The sequence below is a fragment of the Argopecten irradians genome, chromosome 1 (assembly GCF_041381155.1).
Source record: "Argopecten irradians isolate NY chromosome 1, Ai_NY, whole genome shotgun sequence".
In the NCBI taxonomy this organism is placed as follows: domain Eukaryota; kingdom Metazoa; phylum Mollusca; class Bivalvia; order Pectinida; family Pectinidae; genus Argopecten; species Argopecten irradians.
Window position 1 is genome coordinate 64101098 of NC_091134.1, and position 27914 is coordinate 64129011.

The 27914-nt window shown below is 34.6% G+C and overlaps 1 protein-coding gene across 1 annotated transcript; it reads left to right on the forward strand.

Moving 5' to 3' along the window:
- Nucleotides 1-889: 889 nt before the first annotated feature.
- LOC138305043 (probable inactive protein kinase DDB_G0270444) lies at nt 890-26809 on the forward strand. The gene is made up of 5 exons (XM_069245453.1): nt 890-1019; nt 21688-21804; nt 22499-23110; nt 23362-23990; nt 26405-26809. Exons 2-5 carry the CDS (start codon nt 21723-21725, stop codon nt 26420-26422), a joined length of 1341 nt encoding a protein of 446 aa, XP_069101554.1. The 5' UTR covers nt 890-1019; nt 21688-21722; the 3' UTR covers nt 26423-26809.
- Nucleotides 26810-27914: the final 1105 nt, after the last annotated feature.

Here is a 27914-nt window from a genome sequence, read left to right on the forward strand (position 1 = left end):
GGACCGTGCATAAGTCTAAAATAAAATTTTGTATATTTATATCTTTGGACCCCTTAACTTTCTAGACTTGTAATTTGGGGAAAGTTCATAACTTTTTAGGGCTATTACACCATATCTTGTCATTGTTTGTTTTACGGACCCTGAAAGATACGGATCATGCGGCTTTAATACTACATTGTTGTTCACACACAGATATCGAACTTCTCACAACAAGTGGTGTGAAATTCACGCTATATTGGATCTGAGAGTGATAGCAAGCATGTCATACTCCAAATGAATGGATGCTTTTACAGTTTTATGGGGTTTTTGTTCTTGTTTTTGTTTGTTTTTATTTTTATTTTTGTCCCTAAAATATCGTATGTTTGATTTCTGGGATAGATTAACTTGTTTTACAATCACATCATCTGCCATGTAAAACAGTTTGGTAAACTTTTACGTCAACATTGATTTCATCCTATTTTTTTCCCAGACACGTATACCAGCATTGATCACGTCCTCCTCCTTGGTGAAGCTAAGGTGAGTAGAAGATTGCAACTGTTTTATGTTTTTGTTGTTCATTCTAAATATTGTCATTACACCTTACTCCACCAACACAGGCGTAACTCAATGTACCAAATCTACACAGATAGTCTCTGTCTGGGGATTAAATATCATCAAACAAACAAACACATTTATCTGGATTTATGGTAAAACATGGCGGCTACTGGTCTCCTAATGATACTTCCAGATAATGGCGATGATTCCCTCCTGTCCATGTACCACCACTGTCCAGTGTCGCGAGCGAGGTAATTCTCGTATACTAATTGATAATTAGGAACAGGCAGATCGATAGGTTCATACCAAAGACATCTTGCATAATGGTTATTCTGCGCATGCGCTGGTGTAGGAGTGAACCTGAATCGATATTGCAGTTCTACCTATTTTAATCCATCTTTAGAGAAGGCACTATCGGGAGAACACTGCTAGTATCAGCTGTGGGAATATATAAACGGTTATCACAAGGAAACAGGGAGAAAAAGGTAGGAAACGAATTCATCATGTCTGACATTTATAACTAATGGTAATGTATAGTGATTTTGTTCTGATATCATAGCCTTTGGTCTATTTCCATCAATACAAAATAATGATGTTTGTGTATCGTGCATGTAATGTTAGAAGACGGCTTTTATGTAGATCTTTAGTTGTATGTGTTTTGGAGGCTGCCTTGAGATGTATCAGGAATTATTACCCGTTAAGATCTGTCTCAGGGGACGTTAACCATGAAGCATTGTAATGAATCGAGACACGGTACACATTACGATGTGAGCCCAGGGGCTGCTATAGAGTGGGGTATGGTTATAGGTATCGTGGGGAGTCGTTGGCGTTAGAGATGGTATGTATCCGCTGGGAAGGAATCCGTGGGTTGAGGACACGATTTGTGATATTTCATTTAACCTAGTAAGTATATGTTATCCTGAAGGTTGTTATGATGAACTAGGTACAGGATATCAGGGTGTATGGTATTATTAGAAAGTGTTTTTAGCTGATGAGGGTTTGATACTTATATGGTACATGCTTTGGTTAATTCCTATTGAGCAAGGTAGTTTGATGAAATGTGCACACTTCTGGAGGTTAAGGTCGTTATAGTACTGTACCAGGAAATGGAAGGCCTCGCCTCGGTAAGCACAGCACTGTAAGAACCATTTATTTACTATCGACCACTAACAGAACACTATCGGGGTTCTAGTATACATCACAAACGGTTCGTAATGTATTAACTTTAGAAATATTCAGCCTGAATCACTTTGTTGAATCTACTCTGTATCACATTACTGTATGTTTGACGCGTAGTGAGACAAATTCTGTAAACGTGATTTCGTTTATTTTGAAGATATGCACTCTATAACGTATGTCAATATTGTTAACCATAGTCCGTCGATAAAATATCAATGATTGTGTCATAAAACGTAACATGAATAATGCATAACAGCCGATAGCTGTAGTAGTGATGTATTCCAATTAACTGTCTCAGATAATTACATTCTGACGCATTCCAACAACCTGCCGAATGATCATCCATTATCATACTTGTACTAGACCGCCGTGAAAGCTACATCATAAAAAATATTTCGATTAACGGTAACAACACTATCACTATTCTACTGTAAAATAAGAAGTTCCTCATTACATGCTATAGCTATCCATTTTTGTGTGAACTTCTTTAAAACCAAAACTAAAGTGTTTGTTGTAACTTTAAAAAAACAACTGACGAGTGTGGAATAAATTCCATATCCAACAATCACGAGTTGTGTGACATATTTTTACATAGTTGTATCCGTTTATCATCCGATAGAAATGTAGACAGGTTAATATGAATGTGTAGATGCTGACAAATGCACATAAGGTGTAGTGATATTTTCACCAGTAAAAATGCATTGACTCAATTACAAAAGTCATAATTTGATAATGAAACCGTTAATATTCAATTCCTTTTAATTGAAAGTAAAAAATGAACACCAAACTTTAGTGTTTAATTCATAATATTAAATTCATTATTGATAAATTATGAAATGGGCCATTTAAAAACATAAATGCATTATAAAAGCAAAATGTCAATGAAATGACGATAAGAAATTATCAACTCAACGTTATTTAACGTCATCTGTCAACGAAGATGGGCTGTAACTAAAATGTATTGCCTAGTAAAATATCTTCAGAAATATCTCCACTTACCGACCCACCATCATTCAGAACTTTCAAATAAATATCACTCCAAACTAGGTTGTAGATATAAACATAACTATTACATAGAATATTTTATTCAAGTTATAAAATACTCCAAAACGTTCCTAACATTTCATTTCATGCCAAAACATAATACCAGCTATTTCATTGAACATATACTCCACAAAGGGATTATATGTTAAGGAATATCCGCGATATGAACATGATATGATATACAACCCACACCATGAAGCTAATGGCGGCTCAGATGTGGTACCGTCGATAGTAAAAACAGGGAAGTTTGGTGAATTTGAAGAAAAGTGGATAGTATGCACTATCAAGATGTATTATCTCATCATAAGTTGGAACATGATGTTTCATGGCTTAAACATTTAGTTGTGCTGTTCAAATTTAATGTTACCGTGTTGTTGGAATGTAATGGTTCATGCCTTATTAAACATTCGACTAAGACAATTAGTTGTAATATTAGAATTTGATGTTGTTATTAAATATGCTACCGTGAATTTGTTTCTTTACCATGACCGTTTTAAATATCGGTACTGTAAATCCTTCAATACGGGACTTTCCTTCTAGTGAATTCCAATGCACCACGTGACTGGTTCAATCCCAGCACTGTCGTTACAAAGGCCAGCATTATGACGCCGTCGAAACCGACAACCTGCAATCATATGCCAAGACATAATTTTAGCTTCACCTTCGACATTTCCAGACTCCGTGTCTTCATTTACAAAACGACAAGCAGAATGTGGACCCCTTCGAAAAACAAAATTGCCCGATATTGGTCTTACACTCAAAGCAAAAACGGGCTACATTTGCCTGCAGATAAAGACGATTGCTTTGAGCTGGTCACGTGAGGCAGGAAGTTTTATAGGTGCGTCGGACTTTAATCGGATATTCTTCTTTGGTTCCGGATATTTTAGGCAGATGGAAGGAGCCAACATAATTAGAAAGTCCTTTTGGTGCCTCAAAGGTTAAAGGCTGAGACCATTTCGACATTGTCGGCGGATATTTGTTATTGAGAACGTTTCAGCTCACAGTTTGAGTAGGTTTACGTTGTAGGTTGGATGTTTTTGTTTAATGGCTCAAATGCATAAAGAACAATTAACTCATGAGACACTATCTTCTTATACCGCCAACGTATTATTATTAAGGACTACTAGTTCGGTTATTTTTACTTTCTCCTCGACCTTTTTGTCTTATTTATATCATTTAAATTCGGACCTTCATTGTTTTAGGAAAACCATTCAAAAATACATTGATTCCCTTTTATGCAATTATATGTTAAGTTCCCGCCGTGATGTCACAAATCGTGTTGCAGACGTACACTCCCTCCATCTCTAGAGAGTTCCGTCGTGATTTATGGCCTACTTAGCCATGTTTACCTTGTACATGGTTACCGGTTAGGAGATAAGAAAGTGTCCTCCCACACTTATACAAATACCAATACCCTGATGACTAAATGTCGATTTATATATAATGTTTAGTTCACGTGTTAATATCAGTTGTCAACATTGATACTTTACTTTGTTTCTTTTATCAAACTTCAAAGTGATTACAACAACATTTAGAATAACAACACAGATATTCAAGATGAGCATGCACACAGTAAACATATTGATTGAATATCTTAATGTGTTTGATTGAAATTGGCTCAGGCTATTTTTTGGGTGTGAAGCTATAGATTAAGAAAAATGATGTCACGATCATTTCCATCTAAATCCCAACTGAGCTGAAATATATTTGTTCTCAGTCATGCTCCATTTACCTATTAGATAAATTTCCTGTTAAACAGCCTGGGATTTTACCTGAATCAATATTAAATATTCTATAAAATGGTATGGCGTAGAGAGGATCAGGTGTGTGTAACATTACTGTCACAAGGTGGAGATGCGGTTAATAAACCATATACAGGTAAACAACGAGATAAGCTCTTACAGAATCGTATTACTCTCAATCCATGAGACTGTGTAGTGAACGGGTGCGAATCGTGATAGCATCCATTCCTATCTGTTACCAGTCTTCTATTTTCAGTATCATACATGTAGGTTTAAACTGATAATCATGTTGGATGTTGTAACAGTATGCTTCTGTAAGATAGCACTATTTAATCATCAAAAGTTTTGCTTGATGCCGCCCGTATTATTACAGGACTACCAATATATACCAAAAAAGAGTTTATTTATAAAGAGATTGGATGGCTTCCATTATCTAAACGGAGAGAGATAAGAAAATTAACCCTCTTTTATAATATTTAACATGACATTGCTCCCTCATATTTATGAGATATCTTACCAGAAAACATCGGTGTCCTGTCAAACTATGACTTAAGAAATTTCCAGGACGTGAGGCAACATCGTTATAGACTCCAACACACATTAAACTCTTTCTTTCCTTCAACTTCTTCTCTTTGGAATAATTTAGATCTATCTATGAGAAATTCTCCAACTTTAAATACCTTCAAATCAAATCTAATTAAATCTTTCCTTCCAGAAACCAATTTGTGTTTCCTAAATTTTGGTACTAGACGGCTTAATATTCTCCATTGTAGATTAAGAAATAGAGCAAGTACTTTGAATTACGATCTGTTCATATCCAATCTTTTGCCTTCAGCACGCTGTGAATGTGGATTCACGTGCGAAGACTCTTATTACTTTTTCCTTACAAGATACATTACTAAGAGGAGATGCAGTTCTAGAAAATGATGCTAAATTGATATTGATAGTACTGGCAGGTTTTGACATTATGAGCTTCCTATCCCATTTCCTATATCTATCCTATATCTTAGTTAATTAATTAATTGCATGTTATACCTATTTCAACAGTATAAATCAGTTGTATCTAGTGCCAGTGTAATGTTTTCTATGGAAAGTGTATAATGGACAACGTTTTATGAAAGTAATCGATCGGTGTTTCCCAGCCAGTCAGATAACTATGTACACAATTATCACGTTTACCAATAATTAAAAGTTAATCAATAACAAATAACCATTCTCCTCCATCTTTCCCTTTTCTCCTTCATTCTTAATATTGAAAATTTTGATTCATATTATAAATATTTATTGTCTACATTGCTGTCCATTATGTATATATTAATATTATGTATTCGGGAGAGGACGTTACTAAGTTGGCAAAACTTGTGTCCAATCCCTGTTGTCAATAATTTACGACAATAAAAATGTGTTTAAAAACAAACAGTATTGCTCCTCGTGTTTCGATCCGAGACAGACAAAAACAGATGCCGTTCCCTATCCAGAAAGATAACACGTCATACTAATGCACGTTACAAATAGAATACGGATAACATGTAAAACAGTAAGTCCTATCGTACAATACTTCTCTATACAATATATTAATATAGTTATCTGTTGTGTGTTTCATTACCTATTTTATTTTCAAAACTTACTTTGGTAATGGTTTGGTAAAGAAAGAAATGACGTCATAGAAAGTAGAAAACACTACAAACTAGATCACAAACAAAAATTATTTTATATGAAAAAAAATCAGAATGTTTTCTTTTACTATGTAAAATGTCTTTGCTATTGAATCGCAAACCCCATTAAATCATCATTTTGAAATATGTGTTTAGCACTGAATCCAATGAGGAAAATGACGTTTTCATACTTATGGACCGGTACTGTAGTTAGCCTACCTTGTTATATGATAAAACTTCCTAATTTCTATATTTACAATGATAAAAATGAATACAAAGAAAAATGTTTTTGAAAAGAAATACACCACAGCAGCCAAAATTAATGTCCACATGCAATACAAAGAGAAAGTCGTCCTTATTAAATCATCACAATTTTAAGAAATGCAAACCAAACTGCGACAAAAAAGTCTAACCAGTATATTATTATTCCACATGGCGGAGTGTCTGCTGTCGGTAGTATCCAGTGGGATACACTGTATGGTGCTGATGAACGATCCTGGGTGGAAAATAAGGTCACTGTCGGTCAATAGTCGATAATACCTCATAATTATAAGTTCACCATACATGTTCCACCATGTTCCAAAGCATATATACAATTAATTACACAGCCGTATGGACACTCGCCGCAGTAACGTAAATGTGATTATAATATAGAGATAATATAACACGACAGTCTGTTTATAAGATTCGGTCAGGGATGTATTGGTGTATACTTCCTTGTACAGAAGGAACATCAAAGATGTGCTCACAGGGATTCCAGAACATGTTCATCTCATTAAGAGAGCCCTTTAGAGCTATCATAAACTATCTGTTGGTACTTTTTATAACGAAAATTACATTTCAACTTGTTTTAAACAAGAAAATATTTACGAACCCAATTGATTTTAAAGGCTGTATTCAATACTTTTCAAAAACAAATCAAATGTTTTATGATCGAATAAATTGTATAAAATGATTCATATCAAACATATACGTTTATAATACGTGCCATACTTCTTGACCCTGGATATTAAATTCGAGTATTTATTATATATGATTATTTAAGTTTAAACAATAGTTTATTCCAATAAACTCTGATATACATCCCATACAAGCTGGCATTATTTGTTTGTTGTTATTTATCTTCATGAGGTTAAGTGTAAATAATATAGCACGTGAAACCACCGTCCTATATATAGTCACTTTCTGTTGACACTGGCCATTGACCAATGCAGTCGTATTTGATTATAGTACATTGGTAAGATGCGAACAGGTGCGATACCCTAGAATACGTTAATAAACACAGACCCAAAGGTAGTATTGATTCGGGTGTATGTTACAGTTCACTGACCACACACTTTCATTACCATCAAGTTGTCGGTTTTTTTTTTAGGATAGCTTGTTTTGTTTACGTTGTACTTTATTTCGTTTGTTGTTTAGCTGTTTTTTTCTCCTTGTTTTGTTTGGATAAAGACCAACGGTTATACTCCAGCAAAACGATAATTACTGTGTACATTTTAAATTGGTAACTTTGGAAATATAAATATTATATAAATCGTAGAGGTTACGTACTATAACTACTACGTTATAACCACACGTTTGTTGTTAGACGTGTGTGATATAAACGTGTTTCACTGTATTATTCTCACTTTACTGTTTTAAGAACGAATTACTGAATAAGAAGCAGTTAACAATAAAGATGAATATGTAATTTAAAGCTACATAAAATATTGACATTTTATTGCGTTCAAATACGAACAAACAAATGCGAGGCAAAGTTTATTTTGAATGTTTATTAATTGAAGACATCATTAGCAGCTATCTGTTCCGTTAATGTTATGATGTATCAACGTTTAATTTTTTTTGTTCTCCTATCCTAGAAGTTATTTTCCTATTCCTTCTTTTATATTCATATCTGTAAAATATTGTCTTGAACTTAAACATAAAAATAAAGGAATAATTAAGGCACTATCAATTTATTCATAAAGCATTTTTCATTTGAAAAATTTATTTCTGAAAGAACAATCATGGTTTTAAATTTTAAAAGTCTTATCCAATAGCATGCTGTTTTTTTCTGTCGGGGCGGGATAAGCATACATTACTAATTTTTATAGCATTAAGACAATACGGATTTAATGGATGAATTAAAAGTACGTACTGTCATGTTTCTTTCCACTATCCCGAGCCGTTTTAAAATTAGATTTTCCACTTACCTTTAGTCAGGAAACAATAAGATTCTAAGCGTCATTCCAGATTTATAAACCACTATCAACTGCCGATGACAATAATATGGCGAGTAAACCCTATATTTGTTGCTAACCAAAATGTCGTCATATTGAGAATGTCAGACTATCATTTAAATTCTAAAACTTGAAATTGATATCCTTCCAAAATTATCCGATCGGTGAAATCATGATCGTTTAAAAAAAATCCCAACAGGTCGCACCCGCATCTGCAATAATAAAGGTTTATATAAATACACAGTAACTAAACACTTTTCACACCATTTAAACAGTGAAAAATGTAACTGTAAAATAATTTATTGTCAAAAGAATCTGTTCAGATCAATAGTCGAAATGTTGGTTATATTTTTTGACCTTTTCATGGTTATTAAGAAGCAGTCGGAAATAAAAAATTCCTGTGGGTCCCTTATAAATAAAACTGATAAACAAAACTCCCAATACACAGAATGATGTCGACAGTCACAATTTCGATTAATAGGTTTCTGAGTTATACCGAATGTTCCGTAATTATCATTATCGGAACGGAATAGTAATACCAAGTGTGAAAATATTTAACATGAAAGTGTTTTTGGTATTTGATTATCATTCTAGGATTGTTTGATCAGCCAAGCAGCGTAAACTGACTGTGAGGAAGCTAACTGTGAGAGAGATGTATCTGGTCCATTAGCGATCATTATAAATGACAATGTAAACATGTCATAGAAATGGTGAAGCATTAATCCGGAATAGTTATATATAATCCTTCTAGGAGGCTTGCCCTGGTAGACGCATCCTTTGAATAAAGATAAAATAAATAGAAAAATACACCGAAATCTTTATCGGCGTCCTTAAAAGTGTACATTTTTTCTTTTGAGGTTATCCTTATATATTTCGCAAAAAGCAAATTGAAGTATCAAAGTGCAGTATCTCATTACAGATTTGTCATATGTTGGAGATCCTATTATTAGTCTATTTCCTCACTGAGTTTTTCATACACATATACTACATTTTATCTGAACATGTGACACGACCTATATTGGTTAAAAACAAGGTATTGCCTTGACCCTACGAAATGCCAAGAACTGAACTGAACTGGATTTTATTGCTGACATTACTTCTAATTTTTCTTCTCTATAAGGAACTTTGTTATACTTACTAAAATTTTCGCAAGTCATGTCCGTGCCTTTCGCGACTGAAACACTAGAAATATACTTATGTAGACAAAAACAGGGCGCCTGACAGTAAGACCGTCCGACGCTCTGGCCTCTGTCACGTGTCATTGTATAACAGCAGTGACATGTGACGGGTCATAGGTATGGAATCGATATGGCAGATTTCCTAAGGGAGACTAAGCTCAAAACACATTATACGATTAATAATTTATCTTAGGGAGCGTTACTGGAAACATCACACAGTATCATGAGCACGTCGGCCTCGGCTGTCAACTCGGATTATACTTAAACATGTACATCATGTATTTTCCATGAACTACTGTATAAATCGTACAACTATCGTGATAGAAATCACGCTTTCTGGTTTTAAATTTATCGCAACCATGATAAATATTCACAAATCACATGTCTGTGTTAATAAAAAAATAGTTCAAATGACTAGTTAAGACACAGATGAAAATCTCTAAAGGTATGCTCCTAATTCAGTTAATACAAAAATTAAAGCCCTTACATTGATGTTAAAACAAAACAATTCGAAACAAATTCAAAAGGGGGCACAATGTTGACATTAAGAACGTCCTGCTTCCTCCTCCTCTGAATGTGGTCGCTTGGGATCTAGGACGTGTCAGGATTTGTTATTAACGGAAACCGAATATAACGCGTTGACCTGATACGACTGAAGACCTTGGAGATGCTGTTTTGTACTCTTTACTAAAGGAAGCCTTTCATGTCCACCATCGATTTTCTATAATGTCCTATTTAGCCTGTGTAAAGAGACAAAGGACGATTAACTTTCTTATCGTTTGGTGCTCAATCCCCATTATGTTCAAGCAATTTCCGCTTGGCGAACGTTTTAAGGTCAATATTTCTAGCATGACCAATGTCATTAATGTGGAATGGGAATATATTTTATCCATCACATCCAGAATGTGATTTATAAATAAGAAATAAACAGATAAATACGCAGTTTTTAAGTTCTTTACTTATATTAGGATAACTAGTTTAAGGCAGTATCATTCTGTATTAAACATCTATTGATCCGTCCATCTATTATAGCATCCTTATCCTGTAACCCATACAACACTTTCGATTAGAAAGTGATAAATGCAATAAACAATAAAAATGACGTTAAGTCTACCCTGTCAAAACGATAATACCCCGGCTGTAAAACCACATAATATAGAAGACAATGCCCATCGTAAGTTATCTCACATTTGGACAGCTTTAGAGAGCAATTTTCTGTACCCATGGAAACTACATTCTGGAATGACATGTAATTATACACTCCGAATAATTTACTTAAAAAAAAACGACACTTTGTTTTTACGATTTGCGGATCAATGTTTGATCAAGCAATCGTGTTAGATTTATAGGAGCTATAATCCTCTTTTTTGAGGTTAGTAATCAGAAATTAAAATTTATTTTTTGGGTATGTGGCAAATTAAATTGGCTATTTCTGGTGCTCTTTGCCATGCTTTATGTAGTAAGGCGTATCATGTAAATTCAGATTCAATGAATTGTAATATTTGTAAAATATAATATCATTATTTAGATCATTTGGAAAGAGGTATACAATTCCTTGTACGAAATCTTTATCCACTATAGCCATGGTAATGAGCCAGAGCTAATAGTTTTACCCTTAAATTCACGACTACGATATATATGTATTGTTTAACAGTTTCATACCATTAAAGACGAGAATAGACGTAAAACAAACCACTGAATATCGTCAGCATTGTCCTAAATAACAAGAACAGCTTTTAACGACCAAATACATTTAGTAAAACATTGTATGAAAATAAAATAATGTTGCCATTTTTGGTCACTATTTCAAATTGTCTATTGCTTTATTGTGCAGAACATAGCTGTAAAAAGAAACAAGAAAACAAAAAAGTTTTCTTTTTTTCCTGAATTTATATAACTAAATAAAACTGGAAATAGTTGTCGTACTTTGTCTTCTTGCTAAAAGAATAAAATTCATGGCTATTGTTATATGTGTTTAATATGTAAATAATGTAAAGTAAGGTACATTACATGTAAAACGTTATCCATATATTAGGACCACGTAGGCAATGCTTTATCCTATCTTACTCCTACGTTATACAAGGACAATATCAATTATCTTTACGTTGGATAATGAAACTGTATAATCATGTAAATTTACCCGGACAAGCGTATTGAACATATATACACTGGTTTCATTACCTAGGCTAAAATATTGGTGGCAGCTTATTGATTGTGTTTTATATTTAGACACGAAATGGCTTGAAAGAAACCAAGCAGAAAATGGAACAACGTTGATCTTTGATCAGTCTGCCGCTGTCACTTTTAAACATCTGATTTTCGCCTAGAATCGTTTTCCTTTTAGATTGTCGCTATAGTAACGTCATACTGAACATTTGATGTTCTATCGAGCTACTATCTTCTAAGAATAATTTCACTTTGGTTCGGATCGCATTGTTACAAGCGGTTGATAATATTAATGTTGGTCTGACTCAACTACATTGATGTTTTTAAACTATGTATGATTTAATTATAACGGGTATTTACATTGGCTTATAAAAAGTTATCGGCCAATTAATGAGAAAATGGCGTCGCCGTTTGTAACGTCGCTTCTGATTGGCTGAGATAACGGCGTACTGATTTCATAGAAAATCAGCTCCAAAATGAATAAGTGATTTTGAAGAGTTTATTTAGTGTACACTCAGATTTTTGTGTTATATCTTCATAACATAAAAACCTATTCAAGGTAATCCTTAAATATTCAAACACGGACTACAAATTGTGTTGGTTTTATTTGCATAAAATACATTACAATTTCATCAATATGCCCAAAGTCGATAATGTCAGCTGGAAGTTTAACAGGAAAGAATTCTAACTTGAGTAATACTTCACTACGTAGACTGTTAAGTCCGTAATTCGTGAGGATTATTAATAAGTCCGTAATGCCAAGGACCAATTGTTGATACCTTATATCATTAATCAAGTTACTTTCATTGAAATGAAACAGCTATTTTGGATATTCTGTGGACCCTCAGTGAACAAGTATTGTATTAGCATCTGGTGTTTCATTCATAATCTTATCTGCTGTTGGATAAATGAATTTAATTGAGATCACTTTGAAACTCTGGTAACTTGTGCGTTCCCCGTTATGATGAACAATGCCAATATTGATTTTCCATTCTTTCTTCAGTATGAAAATTAATCTCATAATGACAAACAACAACGAAATTGCCAAATATTCCCATAAATCATATATATGACTTGATATCTGTAAAATCACATTGAATCACATAATTAACACAGCGTCATGGTTACGGTACGTGAGATGTTGTATCTTCAGTATGTGTATGATTTGGCCTGACATGATTACGTGCTAATGACAGACCCTCGGGATGAACTGGAGGGACCCCGGGGAAATATACTCCGTACACAGATTACACTGTGCGGACATCTATTGGTGTAACCATTGATTTGGGATGGCAAATCAAATTAGCTGTTCGGGAAACAATATCAATTCATACTAAAAAAGGATAAAATTGATTTGTAGACAAAGACTGGATATAAACTAAGGGAAGAAAGGTTGGTTGATTTTACAACAAGGCGAAAACAACTAAATAATAAACAGCATAAAAAGTCATGTTTGTCTATTGTGCAGCAAATGAGAAACAAGAGAAATCAATAATTGAGAGGTGGGAGGACACAGGAGAACCCCACAAAAACTCACGTTGTCGGGCAGGTGACCTCTCAATATGTGGTTGGGAAGTCAAACCCTACTGGTGAATAGCAAAGGTGTTACCACTTTGCAATCCGACCACTAAAATGAAATTATGACTCGGTCCAACATTGGTTTTTTTACATAAAAGTAACCACGTGTCATATGAGAGTATGTGACATCCACCACAAATACATTATCGTAAACATTGATATCAGTTCAAAATTCTTTAAAAATCGACTATTGCCAAGCCTGTGTAACATGTGAATTTTTCCTAAATGTGTTAATTAATATAAAGTTTGTTGTGAAATGGTTTCTGTGTCCACGTTATGACGTTATGACAATTATCACTTTACCACAATAAATACCAAAGCATCGTTTTGTAAGCTCGCCCTGGTATTCGTGGGCGATATTTCCGCCTGTCTCCTGTGTAAACAGATTCCAAGCACTGCCGTTATATGATTCATTCAGACAACACTATAAGGACAGGACATGTCAAACTCAGTAATCCATGCAGTAATATTCCATTTATATATTAACAGTTTCAACCAATGACGAAATTGCAATGAATTTTCTGTCATTGCAATTCGTCTCCTTAAATTATAAGTTAGTAAGCAAATGCTTTAAGATCAGTTCAGCAATACATGTTAATGACATTTTACTTTTTTCCAACATGATATATCCATTGTATCTAATCTAATACTTACCCTGATTAAATGGCCTTAATCACAGATTAATTGTTATGAGAATGACCTACATTCTTTAATTAAACATTAACTGTCAAACAATGGTCTAAATTCTTTAATCCATCAAATTACTTTAAATAAGTAGTGACCTTTTCCCCCAATGATAACCACTTCCGGTGTCGTACAAACCGATATATATCACCACCATACACGTTACGTGGTTCCGATGTCGTGCAACACGTACGTGCTGGACAATTTACAATTGTTAACATTTTAGATATGGCCTTTCTGGTCAGTTAATGGTATTGACCATCAATCGCGAATAATTCATTGCATAGAACACTCTAATTGGTTATGACGTTTGTTGGCAGAACAAACGCCAATAATTTATCTGTTATATTTGTACTAGGTAATGGTATCGTTTCTATTTATGATGATAGATGTTGTTCATAAACACAAATATTACGCAAACAATTTAATGGTTTTGTTCATGCAGATTTCAGTCCTTGATCTAATAACTTTGTCCTTGACATTTAGAGTGTTTTGACGGGAACGCAAGGTTTGAATTAAAATTTATCTAGGTTTAATTAAAATTTATTATTTCTGTTGGTACACAGCAAACAAATCTTAACCTAGATTACATTGCTACATTTCAATAGACACTAATTATATACTAAAGCAGTCTCTTTCTTATCATGTTGTTTGGTTCAAGCTGAGGTCAATGTCTAGACAAGTGCCAGTTTTTCCTGGTCAAGAAATCTTCTGTTTCTATGTAAATTAGTATGCATACCAGATCCAATCAACAGGCTTGTCCTCTCTAACCTTCCTAAGGACCGCTATTCACTAGGGGCCAAACTATAAATAGTTGTAATTATAATATGTGCAAGAACCAATGGTGGCACGTATAATGCATGACGTCAGACATACAGATGCAACTGGCCTAATTGTGTAGCGTCAGTTTGAAATTGTCAGGACATAGGGTGCTCTTATTGTTCAATTCAGAGTTAAACAATTCCTGCAGGCTAACCCGCCACCATCCCCAGCTTAGCCTCAACTATTCCTCCTCGGAATTTCTTCAAGTTCAATTAGTATTCAGTGACCAAATGCTGCAATAGAAAGCAAGTTTCTTACTTATCGGCATGGGACTGTTTCTGTACACCAGATTCCTTCTGTTCAGTTATCCGGCATTAATCCCCATTCGGATTTTCATACATATATAAGATGTGCAAAAAAATTCTTTTGTTTCTTTAACTTCTTAGCATCTCATCACAGCTCAGAGGACCTACGGTCCCCACTTAGGCTCTGGTACCTTCGGTAGCCATTCAGTAGGGGACATCCGATTCCCACCATATACACTGGGACCTACGGTCTCCATATAGGCTAGTGATTAGTATATGTTAGACATAGTTTGGTATGTTTCAAGAAACCTTAACTGCATCGCTTGAGTCTTGTTAAATATGTTGGGTAATTATATAAATGTTGTCATTTGTAGTTTAGTTTGTGTAAGTATATGGTGTGAGTGGTGAAAGTGGTGTGTAAAGTGCAGGAACATACATATATATTATGTGTTAGAGTCCTATTTTGTTAGAGTAGCGATTAAACCCCTTTATGCTAAATTCAGTTTTTGTTGTGTATATATTAACACAATTTACAACTTTTTTTCTACAGACGATTTTTTGGGGGGTTAAAGATGCACACTTTAAAATTGTATTTCGATTCTTTAGCGTGTCGATACGAGGAATGTTGATCTCGAGGTGTAATTGCACGAATAGAATCTTACATATATATACATCTATGTGGCTAAACCCGACTCGACTGCAGACGGGTGACCACGCTAATGACATTGTTGATCTGTCCCGACGTCAAGTGGTCGGGATACCTGACCACAAACATTAGAAATAGTATCACCAATACCGGTACTCCATACATATCGGGTGAGTTTCCTTAAGTACAAAGTTAGCGATTTTAATATTGTAGGTTAGAAGTAACAGTTTATAACAATGAAATTGATGAAAAAAAAATTAATAAAAAGATATAAAATGAAAGGGGTTTGAAAGAGAGAACATTTCGTCTCAAAGGAAAGTATATTTTTTACTGTTGCATCTATGTATCTAAACCATAGGTTTCCGTGTGCCTGCTATACTCACTTCAACTGTTCTAGGTACAGTAAGAAGATCTTTCATTATATATGCTAATCTACTTGACATATCAAAGAAACACAACTTAACAATGGGTGACAATTTGATTACTACCCGTGTCCTATCCTGTCCTCGAACTCACGATCTACGGCACCCAATCGTCTAGCCAGGAAAACTCCTGCCTAAACTTTTAAATAATACTTATATATTGACATCCTACGTGTGGGGTGTGGTTTGACTAAAGCATTGCGTACTTTGACACAGAGTTATAAACGCCCAGAAAAACATTGTGGGCAGATACCAATATCCTACCTGTGTGGGCAAGAGGACCATAAAGATGATTCATAGTTACACTTACTTTTACAGACCTTGGTGACATTACCAGTATACCGGTTGCTTGCTTTGCCTCGACCTAAATGAGTGATACCATATTTTAATGCCATGCCCTGTATTATAATGGAGAACAAATCGCATCACTCATGTCCGTCGTCCCTCGTTCCAACTTATGCAAAGGTGGTGACATTTTGAAGACATTTTTAGTTTTACAATTTTTAAATACAATTTTTAAATAATCACGATTTCTTTATAGTGATGTTAATTCCCATGTGAGATAAAACATTGTAGGCGTTATAAAAGACAACACAAATAGCATGAACACGCATTTACACTGTAATGTAGTTTAAATGTAATAAATTCTAATTACAAGACCGCCGTCGACATTCCCCTACGTCAAGATTGTTTAAGGTAGGGATATATCGCTAATGGTTGACATATCTCGAGGGCATAAAATCGATCAGGTTGAAATAAAACCCTACAAGGAGAACACCGCTTTGATATACATATTGAGATGTACTTTAACAATAAATCTAAAATTCTCTTCAATTCCGGCAGATGCCTCTGCTCACGCTATTGGTTGTCATGGAAAATCCGAAGCTTCCGTGTCACGTAAACCGATGTGGAATCCTGGAAAGTCGTTAAATCTGATTTAATTTCAAACTGATGAACAATGGAATAATTAATATTGATTGATTAGGTTTCACATTGTGTAAAAGGTCAAGGAGAAGAGAAATTAAATCAATCTGAGGGACTTTTTTCTGTTTCTTTTTATTGCGTCTAATTTATGTTTAAACTGCTAAAAAATACAATTCATACTGTTAGACCACTAAATATACATTCAACATTTTTTATTAAAGATGTTCCGAACGCAGAACATGTCGCTAAAGATATGTTGTTAAAATAAAAAAAATGTGGATATTAAGCGGAAAAAAAATCAAAAAACATCGAGTGCACTTTAACTAACCACAATTTTGAGGTTAAGCAACATACTTTTGAACTTGTGTAGATCGAATCATCTGTCTCTTAAATGAGCTTTTTTTGTGTCGTTTATTGATACGCTGTCTACTATTTGTGGTAACACAATACCATAACACCAATATGTTTTTAACAGAAGTGGTGATTTCTCGCGCATCCGAGTATCGTTATTTATGTCCTGGTATCGCCTTCTAATGAATTACGTAATAATAAAACTGTTACTATATATGGAATGACTTGTACCAAAATCCGCTTACAATACAAGGCTTTAGTTCCGAGAATTAAAGCAGTAATCCTTGTTTTTTGTGCGTGTTCGTGTTTGTTTACCATTGGCACGCTGTTCCATCGTAATACTGATTTTTTTTTTTTTTTTTTTTTTTTTTTTTTTTTTTTTTGGGGGGAGGGTGTAAAAGGAATAGCGCTTACAATGACAGGTAAATTAAAGTTACTTTATGTTTTGCTAGGTCTCCTAACTACATCTTTTGTGATATTGAAATATGTGAGCGCCCTTGTGGTTTTGCTATCGCTTACACAATGTAGTCCTATTTATAATTTGCGGGTTTGACTACACGTCTATTGAAAAGTGTTTAAAAAGGAGAGATTTAAATTCCTGTTTAAGTATAATCTATATTTGGAATTTCCCATATTTTTATTGAAATATTTGTACTTAATTCGACAAAATGACAAAGTTTTAAAATAATAATACATTAAAAAGACATTGTAAAAAGAGGAAAAAATGGACAAAAACATGTAACAGAATGGAAAATTAATTGTCGGAAAGGCAGATTGATTCTGGCATTTGATGACAAGCCAAGACACAAATGACATTTCCCTAGTATAAATCTGACAAATATATCCTCAATATCGGCCGCAATTCTTAAGCAAACACAAATATCAATCCAATAGTCTGCTATTTAGAGACGCGACCGACTTTGAAGTGACAGCTAATGAAAACAGCTTCCTTGAGTATGGCCATGTCTAAAAGCGATGTATTGATTTGAGAGGCTATGAAATGCTACTGAAGTATTCTATCCCGTATGTAGTAGGTGTAAGTATCTGTTTTAATAATCTAACCATCGCTTCCGGATTTGACATTTTCTATAATTGACTTGATATGCGAAACTGGGTAGATGTATAATTGCTTTAATTAGAAAATATCGTGAAGATCCATATGTGGCTTCGGCAACTGAATAATGTTCAAGAATGATATTGAAATCTCGTCCAGAATCTTATCAGCAAAATGATGAATGTCTTAATGCCTCTAGATTTCTAAATTTCTTCTAGCTACAATTATTTCAATTATTTACAGATGTCGACATTGTGACAAAAATGTTTTGACTATGATTATGTTGATGGTAATTCTTATTATGATTCAGAAACTATGGCAGCTCATTCGATATAGTTTGTTTCTTTTGTCTACCTAACAGCAACAAGATTCTGACATCAAGATTTTTTTTTTTTTTTTTTTTTAAAAAATAACAAAATCAGAGTAATAGATGGCTGGTAATCTTCGTAATTCGCATTAGTTATCCACTGTACATCTCTTAACATCCCTCATCCTGCGAGGACTCGATATCTCACCGTTCGGTACAAGTGGTTATTGTTTTATCACCTTCCGTCCCTAATACCGTCGTCAATCTTCACAGCTACTACAGCCATAAGATTCTGACGGACCCTGATTACATGGAGTCTGATATCGATGTCATTCCATCGTCTCCGCCGTTCTGTAGTAAAATGAAGTAATGCACATGTAAATCCATCAGCCGGCTTCCAAACGACGTTAGAATAAAATAACCCATCGATCATATAACTTCATAAAAGACTGATAAAACCTGACGCCATAGAGATGCAATGTTTAATAAAAGTGGAGATGTTATGAGTGATTTATGATAAGGTATCGGGTTTTCTGTCCGTCATGTCGGTTTCATTTTATCGTATCATATTTTGGTTAACCGTGATCTATTGTAAAATGAATTATGATTTAATTATGTCATTGTACATAGATGGTTTTGTAATAATGATGTGATGTTATTTGATAACGGTATTATGATTCTTGAACATTTTGTATTTTATAGTATCATATTTTGGTTAAACGTATATATCGTAAAATGAATTATGATTTAATTATTTTGGTCATTTTATGTAGTTTTGTAATAATGATGTAGTGTTATTTGACAATGGCATTATGATTCTTGTACATGAAGGTGGTGTTGTTTCTGTTCGAGGTGATATCGTTTAGCTATATTATACCATTTTATAGGCTCCTGTTTGGGGTGATGTCTTGTAACTTTATTCAGCTCAGGATAACAAAAATAGATTCATTTAATACTTTCCCTAGTTGGTTATACAGCGTCGCATTTATTTTTAGAACCTCCTACACCCAAGTTGTTTGTTACCTATAACAATAGCCTCCGCTCTCCGTGTAATGACGCACCTTGTGTGATGAATTATTGATAAGTATGGATCTTCGACTTTGTACGTAACTATTCGATAATGCTAAAATTAAAAGTTTTAGATAAACTGAATGGTATTTATATTCCATCAAGATGACTTAATTTGTTATTCAACGAGTTAGAGACATTAATGAAATATTTAAAAAGTTTCATTAAAAATGTTAAACAACAATACTAAATTTATGTTATGAAGGTCTCTTACTAATATAAAATTATTACATACACGTAAATGGCGTTCTAAAGACTGCAGTGTTAACGCTGGTTGTCGTCAGGAAATAGGCATAATGTACATTATTTTGATAATGATCCATTTATATAGCGCTTTGTTCACGATATTTGTCTGAAGGTATAACATATCGTGTTGGCGTAGTATTACAGATACATTACTGTTTTAACGACTTGCTTCCTATTATTACTTGAAGACATTACCATAAAACCGTACCAAGCAGAAATTCCTTGTTATAGCTATTCATTGATTGTGTGCAAAACCGATCAGTGTATAAACAGATGTATTAATGTAACTTTTATGTATACGGTGATACTAATATATTGATATATTAAAAAAATATATTTAAGAAGTAACATTCAATACACAATTCCAAACATTCCGCATTCTGTATCTGATTTAAAAAGCAACTGTCATCATTACTAATTTCACCGTTGATTAAGTAACAGATATATCAGCTGATATCTTTTACTGTTAACGTTAATGGTTCTGCTTTCATTATATGTTTGCTCATGCATGACACCTTCTACGTCAAAACCCAAAATATTCAGTCTTTCATCAAACTTTTACAGGAATTTCGATTTTGTGTCATTACAAACAATGTTTATTTAGAAGTCACCTTCTAGGAATCATGTGATGGAAGTGTGGGTGGGCACGTGCAATCACAGACAATCAGAATCCACTGTACCGGAAGTTCCTGTAACGATACCCCGCAGAAATACAATGTTGCAGATGGCATTCAGTAGTACAATTAATCGGATAAGGCATGAATCAGTTGAAATAATTATTTAAAACAAATCACCATATCTTTTGGTTCATGCGGATACCGTTGAGAGTTGTTTCAGCCTTGATTGAAGACAGCAGCATCATTTTGAAGAATGGCATATAAAAGCTAGCAACAAAGTGGAATTTAGAATAAATTGGTATGGACATGGGTTCACGTCTAAACTTTTCAATCAATTAATGAATTACAAAAATGTGGTTTTGAAAGTAAAATTCATTTGCTTCGATTCTCTAATGCAATTAAAAACCTGAAGCTTAACGTCTAACACAGCCTGCTAGCGAGAGTTAGTCATCTCAGTCCTCCCACTAGGTTAGTGGTAACTTTCTTCCTAGACGAGACGAACGTTCAAATTAGAGTCAAAGTGACTCGAAAGAGTCGCCTTTTACTATCATATAATTGGGATAATATGTTTCTTTTGCACCGTACTTAAAAAAAGGCAAGCTGATTTGTTTTTTCTTGGATTGCACACATCGGTATATGAATATTCAGCGTTTTATTTGACTTGTCAGACTTGACGTAGACGTTCAATTAGCAATATTGAAAAGATCAACTGTTCATTAAGTTATTCTTTGAAATTCTTCAGTACCATATTCGTGGTTGATGCGTATGACATTACAACTACGTGTTCATATAACCAGTGTGGCTTATACATTGTAATCCTTACCAGGATATTATAAACTGATTCACTGTCCCCAATACTAGGATGTTAATTACAAACATTGAACTCAAGAAAGGTGATTTAAGATATTTATTAATTCTAAGAGCCTTGTACATGTATTTATCAATGTCTATCCAATTTTACCAAGTTTGTTCATTGAGTAATGAATGCATTACCTGTTTGTTACAGTGTCTCCAAAAGCAACTGTCAGGTTTGTGGACAGCATGCGCGTGGCGGTACTACTTTCTCTCGTCGGATTGGCACTGAGTGCACCGGTGCTAGAAGAAAACGAAGAGAAAACAATCGGTACGTCACTATTACTCTTAGTCCACCTCTGTAAAATGTTGTCAGTAAATAGCAGGGCGCTCTTCGTTATATTTCGAAATTGATACTAATAATGGCAAAATATATCAGTTGATGCATATTTTTGTATTGAACTATAGTTATTACAACATATTCAATACATCACATCAGATTGATTTTATTTAATATAGAATTTATGAATCTTCAGCTCAAGAAAATATTGCTAAGGTGTTTTGTAAGTTTTGATAGGATCAGCATAACATGGACATTTGAAAATATGAAAAGTATACTATGCTATCTAAATCTCTGCTATAATGTACCAATTAAAAAAATTAACGCATAACATCAACGCCGATATTCCAACAGCAAATCTTTTGCGACAGTTTGACTTATAATGCCTTTTGATTACCTTTAGGTTGAAGATGAAAAAAATAAATTAGTTAGTCAAATAAAAGATTGTACGGAGGCCACTGAAATGTTACAAAGGACGACAGTAATAACAGCTGCGGAAAAGCAACATTCCCTGATCCTATAACGTTACTCGTCTTAGTACAATAGGCCAATACAGGGCACTATTTCATACTGGAGAAGAAATAAAAGAACTATCGAAAAAAATATACCTTATGTACATTTATATATTTCCACTATAGATTGAGGAAATTTTGCAAGTATATGATGTTTCTTAATTTTGTTTCAGTAAAACGATCCGAAGAGCAAATTGGCTTCGGTAACCAACAGAATGGACCTGAAGTTCAAAAGAAAAGAGACCCGTCTATACTTGAGGATAAACTCGGATCCGTTGTAGCAGAAAGTCCAGAAGCTATTGTCCCAGAGGCCCAGGACGAGAACCAAGAGCAGGTGTCGTCTGATAATAACGAGGCCCGAGTAGAAGAAGAATTGAATGCCATTATTAAGGAGGGGCAGATGGCACAGCAAGTGGCCGCGGAGGAAGCAGGAGAAACTGTCCCAAACGTTGAGCAAGAACAGGAAACGTCTAACGAGGAGGCTTCTGATTCCAACACTGAAAGCAGCGAGCAGGCTGAAAATAATGAGAATAAGCAAGAGGTTGTCGTGCCAGAAGAGACAGTACCTGTGATTGAAGAACCAGAACAGAAGGGAGAAGAGGCCGTTTTGAATAACGAAGTCTCCCCAGAGGATAATGAGGCCATCAAGGAGCTGATGGAGGAAAACATGGTCAGCTCAGAACCCGACGACTCAGATACACCAGAACAATTTGAAAGTTCGGTAGACACACCAGAAGAAGACGCTTTACAGGAAAACAATAACGAACAGTCACTTCAAATGTTAGGTAGGATATGTCTCATCTGTTACATATTCATGACAGTGAATATTACAGACACATACTTGGTTTTCGTGGATAGCCAATGGCTGTATTTGACATGTGTTAAAGGTTTGCTTTTGATCAATCATTTCTTAAGATATGTTTACATTATATAAAGACATATCCGTTTGATTCACCCATATGTTATGATGAGTGTAATTATATATACAATTATCTCGTTGCTGGTTACTCATTTTACTTTTCATTTTCATTTACAGAAGAGAATCCCTTGGAAGCTTATCGCATGTTTAAGACCTACCAAAATGTCTTGTCCCACTACCCCACCTATTTCCCCGATGCTTACGGAGAATATTTGAACGGACGCAGACGCCGAGTCTCCAGTACTCTCTTATCACGTCTTCGCAGTCGGGAAATGAAGAGAAACCACCGAATAAAGCGTGAATTACCATATGGCGATAGTAGTTTATTTCCATATTTCTATCCAGAGCGAGAACAAGACGATGAGGATGCTCTATACAGGGTAATCCCTGATCAGGAAATTCTTGACAACGATCCCTATGAATTATATCCAGAGGAAGCCTTGGAGGAAGAGTTAGCAGCAGAGGAGGGCTTACCATACGCCGAGGAGGACGAGGAGGAGTATGGCACACCTGTAATGTATGGTGGCAAAATGGGTTACTTCACGCCATCAAAACGCCAGGACATGCTTAGTTTCGTCCCGGGTAATAAGAGGGAAGCATTCTTCTATCCCTTCTCAAAGGAACCCGACACACACTACCAAGCGTTCGTGCCAGAGAAGCGCAGCTACCTGGAGAGTTACGGAGACCTGGTACGACTAGCGAGAGCGCTGGCATTAGAGCCGCAGGACAGAGAGCAATATCTACAGGTAAATTAGAACAATGGCATGATATCTCAACTAAGACCAGTAACTTTTATGATGACATGTAAAATTAGAAAAATATATATTAATGTGTATTAATATTAATCACATATCGGTAAGACTGTAATTTAAAAAAAATAATCGAAAAGACTTTGTGGAATTCCATTCTTAATGCACCATATCTATTAGATAATTTATAAACGTAAAAGGGAAAAAATGTACAGTGGAATGTACAAAAAGACAATTGAAACATTTCCTAGACGTTAATATAATTGCTAGAAGCATGTAGTTAGTTTCCATTAGAATTGCATTTGAACTTGTATTTAGTGATTTTCGACAGACTTTTAATCACTCAATGTCAGCCAGTCCTCTATTGAATGACGTCCTTGGATTTTTCACTAGTCAGCAAGAAAACGAAATAGGTGATTGAACGAGGCCAATAGACTAGCGTAAAGTGATATAAAACGGTTCTTTGTCTATGTTTCTGAGGGGATTAGCATGTCTGTATAGGATTAATGACTCCCGACAGACACCGTGGAAGAATAATTAGAATTGGTGGTGGTGTAGGAGTTTTCGGTATGACGCCACTCAAACACCAAACCAAGGTTCATCTTCGATAAGCATTCAAATAAAACATTTAGGGTTTTATCTATTTTATTATTATCTTTTTTATTTGCCATTAGGTATATATAACTACAAAAAAGAACTTACATATGTGCAATTAGTGCTATCATCAAAAGCTTAAAATCATGGGAAACGGTTTGTGGCAAAGAGAGCGTCACTTTTGAATAAAAGTCATATATGTTGATACTTTGTAAATATTATTTATGATTCAATATTGAATCACAGTACGAACGAGTACAGAAATATTCACTGAGGTGATTAATGGATGAACTTTGATTTTTAACGTATCATGGAGTTAATTCATTATTTAATAACGAGGGCAATGCTTTAGTTAGCTTAACGTGATACAGATTCTTCTAACATCTGTTACCTTTTAATCAATGATTTGCAATACAAATTTGCTTTGTTAATGATCTACAAAAACTAATACAAAATCAGATCAGAAAGGTTAAGCTGAGCTAATTACCATTAAAACAGAAGTGATTATCACCCCGATGCTATTTTGCGTTAGTCAGTGTGTAAATACATGGTAAAGCCTATCATCCTCTACCATTATGGCCTATCGGAGGCGACCGAACGACTCCTACATGCCCATAGGGCATAAATCATGGCCGTATAACTAGCCCTGTGTTCGGAAAACGGAAGTTCTTATATCTCGCGTGCGTGTGGACTATTTGTCGTAACGATGATAGTCACGTAGAGCATACCAGGAGCTTCTGTATGAAGAAGACATTGAGTAGCACCGTTTCGATCAGTTTTGGTTCGTTAACTCTTGGACGCAATCCTCTGAAAAAAGGTATTAAATCTATATATAAATGGATCAGTTTGATCAAGGAAAGTGCCGATCATATTGACGTCATTCGGACTATTTTCCCTGCCGCCAGCATCACGCTTCAAGCTGTTATTCCATCCGATCGTTTGTTTTTTTTATTCATGTAAGTTTCTCCAATATCATAGTAGTGCATTTAACGCGCAATAAACCAATCAAAACCTCGTATTAAGGTACATATTTATTACAGCTAAATTGAATACCCTTAAATAGGCCGGAATTGAAAGTATTTTGAACTTGTAATTCATGTAGTGAAATATATTTTAAAGATATAGCTATATATGACTACCATTTGATTTACCAATGAATTCCTTTCCGTCTCTGAAGATATAACAAGACATTGGCTTATTATATGCCACAACACGTACTCCTGTGCCTCTTCTCGCGAACGACTCGGAATAATGAAGCGCTTCTTCTAGCTTGACAACCAAACACTGCGTGTTGTTGTAGACTTATGATTATGTCCAGTGCACATCCGATTCTATATAGAGGTCTGTGTGGACTCCATCCCTGATTCTGTTGCTATGTGAGTTAACCTCTCGATCTTCGATAGATTCAATAATACTGCGTCTACCTGATTATAATAAAAAAACCTGATGATTTTCCAGACTGAAAACCGACGTGTTTTTCTTTTATATTTCTTTTTATTATTATTTCGGAAGCAATAGATGTGTTATAGACAGCGTTGAGGCATTCTATGACACCAGTGGTGTGTTTGCTTGGTGAAATATGCTGATTTCAGGGTAAAAGAGACGGAATATTTTACGGCCAGAGGTGCTACAGCCCATGTTGACGTGTCTTTAGCATAGCGGACATCCGTCTTACAAAACATAAATCAATGTATGGTTCTATCTGTGGTGTTGGTTTATCTGACATGTGACTGTTATTTAACTTTTTTATACATCAGTTTCCTTGAATCAATCACATGAAAATGTTTAGGCGATTTACACCATATTTTTTCTTCCAGGGTTATGAATGGGAGTAAGGCCCACGCCTATGTCACGTGACCCGATTGGAGAGTTGGCGCCACGAGATGATGAATTACTGGATGTGTTGGTTTTGATGAAAATAAAACCGAAACTCCGCTTCAAAATTTGTCAATATCTTCATTTTTGGTATTTTATTCTTTTTCTAAACATTCCGCTTCTTGGTTTTGTGAAAGATTGATTGAATAATTTTGGTGATGCCCCGCCAATAACTTTTATTGTTAAGATTCCAGATATGAGTATTGATTCCTTTGTAAATAGCATTTGTTGTGCATCGAGGAAATGTATAACGATATATATATATCAAATATATTTTTGTGAAAAAATCCATAATAATAATGTGCATACACACCTTGTTAAAATTTAATAAATGTCTGTCTTTTCTATGTCGTTATTGGTTTTATTGATAACTAAAGCAGTGCCTTTGTGCCTTGATACCTTCTGCATTATTGTTTTATATTGAACAGGTAATGAGAAGTTTGGCGTTGCACATGTTCCTTTCACTTTAACTGAACTTTGACCACAGGAAAGTACAACAAATTGCAAAATTTTATCGAAAACTTACAACTTCAGATTTCTATTGACACATACTTATATTTAGAATCGTTGCCTGAATTATATAAACTCGTAAACCAGCAGCATTACCAGTTATTTACTTAGAATAATGTAGCATTGGGCTTGGCACAACCAACTTACGCCACAATACTACTTTTTTCTTAATGTGAAGCAAAAATAGAAATGGCTTGGCGGGGTCAAAGCATACTACGAGAATAACCAAAACATCAGACAACACGGGTCTTTTTTGTGTTAACGTCCTCAAATAATCTATATTTGCTAGACCCATATATTGCCATTCGTCTAGAATAACGCTTCAAAACGTTAAAATCATGTAATAACAAGATACGAATAAGCATATTTTCTCCATTACTTTATTTGAAAATTAAAGCAGTGATTAAAAAGAGAATTGTTTAATACTCGTAATGAAAGAGAAAACACAAGAAAAAAAAAGTTATTTCAGTTTAAATGTTATAATTTCCAATGACATATCTGTTTACTTTATATAACGATTATATAACGAAGACAAAGCAAAGATATCGAACAACGACTGGCGAATTACCGTGAATACCAACAACGACTGGCGAATTACCGTGAATACAAACAACGACTGGCGAATTACCGTGAATACAAACAACGACTGGCGAATTACCGTGAATACAAACAACAATGGATATACAGGTCCTTTACAAAAATCACATCAGTACCCGTGGTGAATACTTTCAAAACTCAAACGAAAAATTTCATTGCATTCACTATCTTTTTTCCTTTTTCTCCAAATATTCTGGAAATCTTGGAAATCCGTTGCAAATACAGAAAGACAATACAAAGAACAGAGAAACGAATGAAATTAAAAACGGACGAAAAAAACAACTTGGGGTAAATAGACAAACGTACGGACGAACAACTTTTGTTGTTAGATTGTTAAGTGTTTGT

Bases quoted from the DNA above. Each gene is read 5' to 3' on its own strand.
- LOC138305043 (XM_069245453.1), top strand. From the start codon at position 21,723: ATGCGCGTGGCGGTACTACTTTCTCTCGTCGGATTGGCACTGAGTGCA. The intron at 21,805-22,498 runs GTACGTCACTAT...ATTTTGTTTCAG, and splicing joins AAACGAAGAGAAAACAATCG to TAAAACGATCCGAAGAGCAA. The intron at 23,111-23,361 runs GTAGGATATGTC...TTTCATTTACAG, and splicing joins ACAGTCACTTCAAATGTTAG to AAGAGAATCCCTTGGAAGCT.